This window comes from Carlito syrichta, unplaced genomic scaffold (assembly GCF_000164805.1).
Source record: "Carlito syrichta isolate Samal-C Ts95f unplaced genomic scaffold, Tarsius_syrichta-2.0.1 Scaffold305203, whole genome shotgun sequence".
NCBI lineage: Eukaryota > Metazoa > Chordata > Mammalia > Primates > Tarsiidae > Carlito > Carlito syrichta.
Genome location: NW_007249299.1, coordinates 380,771 through 392,959, shown reverse-complemented (window position 1 = coordinate 392,959; position 12,189 = coordinate 380,771). Strand labels below are relative to the sequence as shown.

The 12,189-nt window shown below is 35.7% G+C and overlaps 1 protein-coding gene across 4 annotated transcripts in view; it reads right to left on the bottom strand.

The window, feature by feature from the left end:
• The window catches only part of RUNDC3B (RUN domain containing 3B), a 170,830-nt gene extending 158,647 nt beyond the window's left edge, over positions 1-12,183 (bottom strand). For 3 of the 4 annotated variants that reach the window (XM_008061315.2, XM_008061316.2, XM_008061318.1), the window contains exon 1: positions 11,827-12,183. In XM_008061315.2, coding sequence (XP_008059506.1) covers positions 11,827-11,945 — 119 coding nt within the window. In that variant the 5' untranslated portion in view covers positions 11,946-12,183. The remainder of the gene's footprint in view (positions 1-11,826) is intronic. The other variant, XM_008061317.2, reaches the window with a different exon arrangement.
• Positions 12,184-12,189: the final 6 nt, after the last annotated feature.

Genomic DNA, 12,189 nt, shown 5'->3' with positions numbered 1-12,189 from the left:
CAAAAAAAAAAAAAAAAAAATAAAATAAAAGGAAATGCCTAAGTGCCAGGGAAAACTATAGGCTATCTAAAACTAACCAGGGTTAAAGTCAGCCTGGATTTCAGCACAGTAGATGAAGGTGATCAGCCACCACTTTACTAGATGAAGTTGATCAGCCACCACTGTATCTTCTGAAGGAAGATTAATATCAGTAGTAAAGGAATGTGAAAATTAACTTACACTATTAGCTATAGGCACTACTATGCTCTTGTCCATAGTTTTATAAATGTGAGTGGCACATTCCATCTGTTTACTGTGGTCTTTTTCTACCATATGTTATGTTCTTATGAACATTTTGACCCAAAATGATTGACAAAAGGTTAAGCAAAATCATACTGAAAGAATTGCAAAAGTGCTAAAGAAAATATTTAATACATATTATGTGGCATTCAGTAAAATAATTCTAGACATGACAAATGATAGGACTACATGACTAAAAAAATGAGAAAAGGAAAAAATAGATCATAGAAGTAGACATAAAGATGATTCAAATATTCTAAATCAATAACAAAAATTTTAGGTTGTGGTGGTGTTGTTTGTTTTTTGTTTTTGAGACAGGGTCTCTCTCTGTCACCTAGGCTTGAGTGCAGTGGCCTGGGAAACAGAGTGATCATAACTTACTGCAGCCTCACCCTCCTGGGCTCAAGTATCCCAAGCAGCTTCAGCATCCCAAGTAGCTGGGACTACAGGTGTATACCACCTGTATACACCACTACAGGTGTATACCATCTCAATAACAAAATCTTTAAAATAAATATGATTAATATGTTCAAGAGAAGAAATAAAGAACATAGGTAAAGAAAGTTTTTTTAATCAGTGAATTAGAGTCAAATAAAAATTCTAAAACTACCTAAAATTAAAATGCATTCAATGAATTAAACAGTAAAATAAACACAGAGGAAGACATGATTAATGAACTGGAAAAGAAGTCCATTTAAAACACATAAGCCAAAGCATAGAGAGAAAAAATAATAGAACGTGCAGAAAAGAATGTAAGTCAAGAGAAACTTTGTAAAGTTGAGCAAAAACGTAACTGAAGCATAAGAAGATAATGGCCAAAATTTTTCCAAAACTGATGGAAGAAAACTGGAAAGGGTGAATATTTAGATAAATGTAAATATGTATTTCCTGAATATCTAGTGTAAAATATGCTAGGTAAAATAATCTTATGAAATTTTATATATATATATATTTAAAAGTATGTTTTAGGATGAGGAGGAATAAATGGTTTTAACACAACTGGAAAAGCAGTAAAAGTTACATTTGCATTAGACTGTAATAAGTCAAAGGTAATTGCCGAAAGAATAGAAATTTTATATATATGTATAAACAATATCTTTGACTAACAAATTCACAAGGTGAAAAACTGAAATAGTGGAATGGAACTACAAAAAATACTTTGCTAACATGAAAGAAGGCAAGAAAAGAGAAAAATTGAACATATAATGAATAGTAAGATAGTAGCTATAAATCCAAATATTATAATAATAACAATGAATCTAAATAGGCTAAATACCTAATTATCATCAGACTAGAAAAAAATGCAAAATTCACTTCTATCCTGACTACAAGAGACACTCTAAATATAAGGACCCAAAAAGAGTGAAAGTCAAAGTAAAATATGTAAAAAGAGACATCATACAAACACTAACTAAAAGAAAGTGGTTGCAACTATTTTAAGAGCAGACAAAATAGACTTTAAGGCAGTGGTATTATCAGAGATAAGGAGGGAGACGTCATGATGACAAAGGAATCACACTACTATGAAGAGATTACAATTCTAAATGCATAAAACTGGTAACAGAACAACAACATATTTACAGGAAAAAAATGACAATACTAAAAGGAGAAACAGACAAATCTATACTCATAGAGACAGACTTTAACACGTCTCTCTTGTTACCACATAGAGTAAGTATACAAAAAACTAGTAAGGATACAGACAATATAAACAACAAACACAATTAAAACACTATAGGTAACGGACATATATAAAATATGCAATAAATAATGACAATATATTTTCTTTGCAAATGTACATGAAATATACATTGAAATTAACCATACACTGCCAATAAAGCAAACATCAAACAATTTCAAAAGCTTGAAATCTTTCAGAATATGCTCTCTACACAATGGAATTAAGCTAGAAATCAACAAATAAAAGACAACTAAAAACAACTGTTTGAAAGTTAAACAGTACATTTTTAAACAACCCATGGGTCAACAGAGAAAAGTAAAAAAGTCAAAAGTTGGCTCTTTGAAAAAAATTAATAAAATTCATAAATTCCTGGCAAGAAAAAAAGTGAGGAAAACAGAGATTATCAATATCATGATATAAAAAAGAAAAAGAAAAGTGAAAAATCACTATAGATCTTTCAAACAATAAAAAGATATTAAGGATATTAAGAAGAGTCTTAACAAAAATTTGATAATATAAGTGAAAGGGTATATCCCTTGAAAAACTTGCTGAAACAAATACAAGAAGAAACAGGAAATTTGAATTGTTAGTATTTATTAAATAAATTGAATCTGTTACTAAAAGATTTCCCACAAAGACAATTTGTGGTTCAGATTGCTTCCCTGGTGAATTCTTGCAAATGTCTAAGAAGTAAATAATATCAATCTTATACAAACTGTCCTACAGAATGGGGCCGGGGGGGGCTTCCCCAACTTGCTTTACAAGGCCAGATAACCTTAATGACAAAACCAGACAAGGACACTATAAGAAAGGACAATTCCACACCAATCTCTTCCATGAATATGCCAAAATATCAAATATTACCTCACTAAAAGCAAAGATATGTCAAAAAAATACTTTTAGAGTGATTTAATGTGTAAAATCCAATCAATATTAATTCACCACATAAACAAAAAAGGGAGAGAAATCTTCTTTATTTTCATAAAAAAAGCATTTGATGATACAGTATTCAGCATCCACTTATGATAAAAATTCCCAGCCATCTTGAAGTAGAAGGGAACTAAGAAAAACCTACTACAAACATCCTACTTAATTATAAAATCTCGAATGTTTTCTCAAAACTATAATAATGTCCTAGCCAGTGCAGTAAAACAAGAAAAGGGATAAAAATTTAAAAACAAACAGATGACATGAACAGTTTTTTTAAAACTGCAGAAAATCTATTTGAATTAATAAAAATCTGGTAAGACTGCTAGATACATGACCAATATTTTAAAAGGTCAAGTTTACGTCCATATACTAGCAAAAAAAAAATGAAGTTTTTAATGATTTCAGTTACACTAATGTAAAAATATATCAAATATGCAAGAATAAGCCTAACAAGAGATACATAATATCTATATGTGCAAAACTGTAAAACATTCTTGCAAAAAGTTCTACAATATTTAAACATATAAAGAAATATATTGGCCAGGCGCAGTGGCTCAGTCCTGTAATCCCAGCACTTTGGGAGGCCCAGGCAAGAGGATTGCCTGAGCCCAGGGGTTCGAGATCAGCCTGGGCAACTTGGTGAGACCTTGTCTCTACAATATATCAAAAACTTAGCTGGGCCATGATAGTGCATGCCTATAGTCCCAGCTACTTGGAAGGCTGAAGCGGAAGGATGACCTGAGCCCAGCATGTCAACACTGAGGTGGTCGTGAGCGAGCCACTGCACTCCAGCCTGGCTGACAGAGAAAGACTCTGACTCAAAAAAAAAACAAACCAAAAAGAAAGAAATATATTATGTTTATGGGTTACATGTGTCTTAATATTATGAAGGTGACAATTTTCCCAAGACTGATTTATAGAATCATTGCAAACTTAATACCAATCCCAAAAAAAGTGTTATTGGAAACTGACGAGTTGATTCTAAACTTTAGTTTGCAAAAAGCCATAAACAGCCAAGACGATCTTAAGCAATAAAGCTTTACCAAATACCAAGACACATTATATAGTTATTGACCTAGTACAATATTAGCTAGACAGGTTATTGGAACAAAAGACAGAGCCCAGAAACAGAACCACCAATGATCCAGTCACCTAAGATAAATGTGACATGAGGTCAGCCTATTTTCCTTAAGGGAAATATTTAATTCTGACCCCTACACTTCACACCCTAAATAAAAATGAACTACAGATACACTGTTGATATAAATGTAGAAAAATTAAAGCATTAGAAGTAAACAGGAGAATATTTTCATACTTTGGAGTAGGCCGATTTCTTAAGCACATCACAATAGGCATTAACCACGATAGAAATTTATGAACTATTTTATAATTAAGAATTTCTATTTATCAAAACATACTGCAGAGTGCAAAATAAAGCCACCAAATGGAAGGTATTTGCATTGCATGTATCCAGCAAAATATTACAATACAGAATGTACAAAGAACTACATGTTAAACAAAAAGGCAAAGACTGGCTGACAAATAACTCAAATTGATGTTTCACAAAAGAAAACTCAAATGGCCAACAGACTTAATGGAAAGTTGCTAGACTTCTTTAGACATCAAAGAAATGCATTAAAATCATCATGTGTTATCCCAACAAACATACCAGAATGGCTAAAATGAAAGATAAAAATTTTCAAGCATCAGTGAAGATATAGAACAACTGGAACTCTTTCTTTTTTTTTTTTTTTGAGTTGGAGTCTCACTCTGTCGCCCAGGCTGGAGTGCAGTGACACACTCACAGCCAACCCAGCGTCGACCCACTGGGTTCTGGGGATCCTTCCGCCTCAACCTTCCAAGTAGCCGGAACTACAGTGCTACAATGCTGGCTAATTTTTTGATTTATTGTAGAGACAAGGTCCCACCATGTTGCCCAGGTTGGTCTCGAATCCATGGGCATAGGCAATCCTCTTGCCTCAGCTTCCCAAAGTGCTGGGATTACAGGCTGGAGCCACTGCACCTGGCCAGCAACTGCAACTCTTATACACTGCTCACCAGGATGTAAGTTGGTACAACTCTTTTGGTAAACTATTTTGTGTATCTACTGAAACTGAATACCTGCATGCCACGTAACTCAGGAATTCCACTTCTAGCTATATACCTGAGAGAAGTATGTACATATACTCACTAAAATACATATTCATGAATATTCAATTAGTAGTAGTCAAAAACTAGAAACAACTCAAATGTCCATCAGTGGTAGAATGGAAAAACTGTGGTATATTCATTCAATGGAATAAGATACAGCAATGAAAATGAACTACAGCAATGTACAACAAAATAGGTTAATCTCACAAATATAATGTTGAGAAAAATAAGCTAAACACAAAATGATATATACTGTATTATTCCATTAATTTAAAATTCAAAAAAAAGGCAAAACTAAGCCCTAACCAGGAGAGTAGTAACCCTTAATAGGGGTAGTAGCTGGAAGAAGGCAAGGAAAATGTTTGAGAAATGTTATTTTTCTTGACCTGGGTGCTAGTTACAACTTTGTATCCTCTTGCAAAAAATTCATTGAGCTGGATACCTATGCTATGTGTGCTTTTCTGTATGAAAGCTATAAGACAATAAAAATCTACATTAAAATGTTGTTAATAAGACTAAATGCATTATTATGATGTTCTATATATCTTTGCCACCAACTTAACTCTAAGATTTCTAACAGCTGTACAAGAAAAAGATAAAGTTGTCATTTACACATTCATGTGTGTGCAACAGATGTAAATAAATCAATTGCTTGGAAATACAGCAATTGTTGGCACTAAACAGATTTTTCTCACAGAAGTCTTCACCAAAAAAAGCCACTTTTTGACATAATCAACAATGTTCTTGACGATAACTTCAAGACCCCCTGTAACAGCTTCTTATGATGATCCTCAATGTAGGCTGATGGAATCTTACAATACAAAATTGGGTAAAAACAACTGGGGACAGGAGAGTGCTAAGCAACACAGTCTACATATCCAGCTGCCCTCCGGTGGCCCAGGAGTATAGTTTATAAATCTGTAAGAGTGAAAAGAAGAGTGGATAAGCTTCAAACATCCCCCCCACCCTTGAATATCATCTCTCTCTACTGAACTTTTGATACTTATCAAGCAGCAGCAGTAGTGTGGTTAAAATAAATACCCCCTAGTAAGTACCTCGACATAGCTATTCTTCTTTATTTTCAATTAATATGAACTCAGCTTTTGGGAGGAGGGAGGTGGGTGTATGACCTTTGGTGAATGCTGAAATATCTGCCTAGGACTAGTAGCCAAAAAGAGAATCATTCTGTCTTCATTGTGAGCGCCTACTAATGGGGCACAAAGATGCCTTAGAAATAACACTGCACCTACTCCAAAGCGTATAACTAATGCTTATGAAAGTCCCAACCCAAGATTCTACAACATATTAAATGACTGAAAGAGCTTTAGCCAAAAATATTATAACTACTATAGCCAAAACAAGAACAGTCTTAACAGGCAAACTCAAGCATACTCAAGCAAATAGTAACAAAAAAAGTGAGTCACAGAATTTAAAGTTATTTAAAAATTATGTTATGGTTTAGTTATGTTTTTTTTTGTTCTTATCAAATCACAAGTTGAAATTTGATTCCCAATCTGCCATGTTGAGAGGTGGGGCCTAGTAGAAACTGATTGGGTCATGAGGTGGACACCTCACAAATGGCTTGGTGCTCTTCTCCCAGTAATGAGTGAGTTCTTGTTCTCCCAAGACTGAATTGGTTCTCCAGGTGGAATGGGTTGTTATAAAGTCAGGACACCCTAGGGTTTGGCCCCAGTTTGCCATTTGCATGCTTCCCCTTTGACTCTCTCTGCCGTATTTTTGATGCAGCACAAAATGTCCTCACCAGAAGCCCAGCAGATTCTGATGCCATGCTTCCTGTACAGCCTGCAGAATCATGAGTTAAATAAACGTCTTTTCTTTATAAATTTCCCAGTCTCAGTTACTCCTTTATAGCAACACAAATGGACTAAGACAGATTATATTGCCAGTAATTTCAGTAGCATTTCACAGTAACCTGCATTTCTCCCAGGTTATAGTATAACAGTTATTTTTTCTGATAATTTAGCAATCACAATGTTACAAACTTCAGACTGCTAAAGTTCACTTGACTTAGGTCTCTGGGTGCTTTAAAGAAAAACACGTAAGTTTAATTATTGCTTTCCTAGTTCACAACTAATTATTATCAGCAAGTCAAAGGGGAAGGGTAAAGAAAAGAACTACTAGAAATAGAAAGAGTTGTCAAGAAATAACAGTAAATTGGTAGGAAGAAAAAGCAGAATGCAAAAGCACAAAGAACTTCAAACACATAATCTTCTAGGGCCGCTTAGCAAAACGCTCTATGTTTCTAAAGAGTCTCCAAGGGCAGCCACTGGATGGTGGGCATATTCACTGAAGTAGATCCAGAGCAACGTCATCAATAAGGATTACATTATCTTTTTAAAGAAGGTAGGGAAACACGGAATCCCTTTCTAAAAAGCAATTCATCTAAAATGTTTTAAATATTATGTACCGTGGTTTAAATTTGAGCACTTAAATCACAAGCTTCAGTTATACAGAAGATTGCACTCTACAATAAATGCTGAGTAAAGCACTACAGTTGTTGGAAGAATTTCAAGTTTAACACAAGCACTAGTTATATAAAAATATGAGTTTCTCATTCCCTGACTATGCTGGAAAACTGAAGTGCTAATGTCACTTGAAATAATATTCAAGTTCTGAACGAATATCTTGACTTATAGAAAACTAAGACTATGTACAAGTTATTAAAAATACCTGAACTGTGAAATTATCAGTTGTTTCCATCCTGTTTAACTTATCACACTATTCCCTTAAACTCCTCTTGTTAGTGCTTTCTCTACAAAACAGGAAAATTATGACTTTGGGTAGGGAGTTTTTCTTAAAGTATTGATTTAAAAGTTTAACAAATATTTGTAAGTGTTTATACATTTGTATTTTAAATGTGCATATTTCAATAATTTATTCATAAAACATTGTTAATCCATAGAAAGAGAATTTAGATTGTTAATTCTCTGCCAATGGAACTAAAGTCAAAGAAATATATAAGCTTTTCTGTAAACAAGGAAGCTTAAAAAGGACAGAAAAAATTGACTAATACCTAATTATCAGTGGGTGAAAAATGCAAGTTAAAAGAGTCTAAAGGCCTTTAGCGATTAAATTTTTCCGAGGTCTAAATGATAGAGAATGTACAGGAAAAATACTAGTTGGTTCTCAGAGCCAAAAAGTTAGTGAATATTTTGGAGTTGACTGTGGAAGATTTAGAGTCCTCATATGACCTACTTTTTCTCCACTACAATCTGTGAAAAATATGATAAAACAGTACTTATTCACCAAAATAAGCACCATACAAATGTTCTTAGTCTAAAATATATAAATATTCACTGGAAAAAATTGATGAAATAATTACATATACAGTCACAATGAACCAAAATTCAATTCATCTCTTTTCCTCACTATCCTACCTAATCAAACATCCTATTTCCAAAGTTCAAAACTGTAACAATATTGCACTTATATAAGGTTTTAAACCTAGAGAATTATATACTTAATATTGTAAGACTTTAAACCTAACAGAATACACCTAAATTATTTAAGGGGTAAGAAAAGGTATTACTGTAGATACACTATAATGATATATGGTAGTGGGATTTGTTTTTGGTTTTTTGGTTTTGTAAACTGCTCAATTTTTTTCTGGAACATCAGTAGAAAATCACAAACTGGGACGTTTCAATTTTTTTTTTTTTTTAACAGAGAAAATGCATTTGTCTCATCTAGCTACATATACCAGGGTGCCAAAAAAAAAAAAATGTATACACATTTTAAGCAATGTTAAAAATGTTTGCTGTAATCAGAAGTGTTAGACACTGATGGTAACCACTTTGAGCACCTCTTGTAATAGCAACAGTCAAATGTGACTTGCATTCATCTTATTGAATATTACAATTTTAATGCAGATTTTTTCTCTCTTAAAAATGTATATACATTTTTTGGCGCCTCTGTATTTATCATTATTATTATGTTCATATTTGGAAAAATTGAAAACCAAATATAAACACATCTTGCTTGAAGGCTATTATTAATTTTAGTCCTATCATTGAAGGTTACCAATGATCTAATCCAACATTACTTTCCTAGTAACAAAACTGAAAAATGGGAAAGTTGCATGGCTGGTTGAAGGGCATACTAGTTAATAGCAAAGTCAACTTAGAATCCAGTTATATTTTCACTAAAACAACTTCTTTCCAACTTAAATATCAAATAATCTCTGATTTGAGATACAAAAAATAGAAAACAAATTCATAAGAGACATGGATGAAATACCCAAGGTTTGGTGACCCTGAAACATAAAGTAGCTTAAATGCATAAATGTTGCTTTGTTCATTTTGCTGAATTTGTGTTAGGGCCACTAAAAACAAACAAATGGCCTACAGCGAATTTTTCCAAAAAAGTAAAAGTCATTTAGACCAAGCTTATCACATAGATACCATTATTAGACGTGGATAATGTATATGCATCATCAGCTATTTGGACACAAAGAATATTATCCACATAAATAACTATAAAAATTGAAATCTAAGCCAGAAATTGAAATTTATTTTAGCTACATACTAAATATATGTGTAAACTATAATTAAAGTCAGCACATACTCATTTCTCAGTAGAAAGTTTTTATGCAGGACTGCGTGGTGGCTCATGCCTGTAATCCCAGCACTTTGAGAGGCCAAAGCGAGAGGACTGCTTGACTCTAGAAGTTCAAGACCACCCTAGAAAACATACCAAGACCTCATCTCTACAAAAAATAAATTTAAAAAAATTAGCTGGGCAAGTTGGCACAGGCCTATAGTCCCAGCTACTCAAGAGACTGAGGCAGAAGGATCACTTGAGCCCAGGAAGTCAAAGCTGTGGTGAGCCATAATTGGGCCACTGCACTACAGCCTGTACAACAGAGTGAGACTCTGACAAAAAAGAAAGAGAAAAAAGAGAGAGAGAGAGAAAGGAGGCAAGGAGGAAGGGGGGGGAGAGAGAGAGAAGAAGAAAGCGAAAGCGGAGGGGGAGGAGAGGGGAAGGGGAGGGAGAGGGGGAGAAGGGGGAAAGAAGAGAGAGAGAGAGAAAGAATTATGCAAATAAAAATAATGAAAATAGAATTAACCCAGACGGCTGTCCACAGAAATCAGTGTGATGTTACTGAAATTTCTTAAACATAATTTAATTTTAGATAAGGTTGAAATACAAATTCCTTTCTTCTCTTCAACTATTTCTGATAAGGGCACAAATAAATAGTACAAGACCTATAGCCAGTCAAGACAAAAATGAAGAAGCAATGGAATAGTACCCACCACTGAATTTATTCGTTCACTAAATATTTATTGAGTGTCAGAGGCTATATAGTACTGGGAAGCATTTAAAAAAAGACTAAGCAAAAAAGCAGATGAGATCACTGCCCTTGTAAGTTTATCTCTAATAGAGTATTTATGAAATACATTACCCCAAGAAGCACTGTGTTAGAACTATCTTCATTTTTTTAAAAAAGTAATTCTTTTTAATATCTGCAAATTATGGTTAAGAAAATCAGCCTTGCTTATTGTTCTATTAACCTAACATTAAAAATATTTACCTAAATTAAAAAAATTAATACAGTCTATCTTCCTTAAAAGGTTGCATCCTAGACAACATAAATGATATATTAAATAGATTCCATATTATTCCACTACTTACAACTCAAAGTGTAATGACTGTCAGTGAGGCAGGACTTTCTGCTACAGAAACATTTGTAATAATCTAGATTTTTTTTTTCAGATCACTCAAAGTTATCGAATATATGTCCTAAAATAAAAACCTGTATCCCACTTAAGATGCTAGACACATTTTTACACTGGAAAATAAGGGGGGAAAATAGAAAGTAGGAAAATGATTCATCAACATTTGATTCTTAGAAGATTATCACTAGTTGATGATTAGGAGTTTGATGGAAAAATAATTTTTAATGATTCAGAGAAGTTACTAAGAAATGGATGCCTAGAATTTCAATTTTTCTTAACAAACACCTAGATATAAAACTTAAAGAAAATATATCAGCATGCTAAAAATTAGTTATCTTGAATACTACTAGGCTTACTATAAATAGCAATTATTCCCTTGATGTTTTTATATTTCCTAGTGTAAAGAAATACTACATTTATAGTTAGAAAACATTTAAAGAGAGGCAAACCTTAAGACACATCATTGACACAAAGACTAGGTGTCCTACACAGTCCCACTCTTAATAACTGCAGAACAGCACTAGCACTGTAGTTGAGAACTGGATAGTACACGTACACACACACACACACACACACACACACAATGGCTGGCATGTAGAAGGCACTCAGATAGTATTTGTGGAGTGGCATGAGTGAAGACACACGTAAACAAGACAAAACAACAAAATGCACTCCGATGGGGGGTGTGGGGTGTGGACACAGTATACAAATCACAGTAATGACTACCAAAAGCCAGCAGACGCTGAGTGTGCACTAAATGAAAGAGCTCTTCTCCTTGCCCTCCTCTTTTACTCTGACACTAGACAGCACATTCAAAACAAATCCTCCAGCCCCGCCCCGAGCTCTACCCCGCGCCGCCTCCAGCGCTGGGACTGACATTAAGTCTAGGGCCTCGGCGATGCCCAGACCCCGGCCCCCCTCCAGGGCACCGGGCGCCCACAAACACGCCCGGCACGGCCGAGGCGGGGGCACCGGGCGGACAGCCCCTCATCCGGCAACCCCACCCCCCACCCCCGGGACTGGCGCGCACGCCCAAAGCTCCCAGCCCGCGGCGCCGGCGGCCCCCTCCCCTGGGCCTGGCCGCCGTACCTGCACACAGTGATCAGGTTCCTTCTCTCGACCGCAGCATTTCGGGCGCTCAGGCTCTTCTTGCCGCCGCCCCCGCCGCCGCGGCTCCCGCTGAGGCCCCCCAGGCTGCGGGAGGCCATGGCGGGCTCACCCCCGAGCCCCCTTTGTCTCGTGCGACCCCTCACGCCCCTCACACCTGCTTGCGGGGCCCCGCTCGGTACGCGACCGTGGGGTCGGGGTCGCCGACAGGATGCAGGGAGGAAGCGGGGAGGAAGGGAGAGTGTGGAAGACGCGGGGGACTCGCCCTGGGGGCTGACGGCTCGCCCTCGGCACCCGAGCTCCACACACACACACGCGCGCACACACGCTCGCACCACCTCCGCC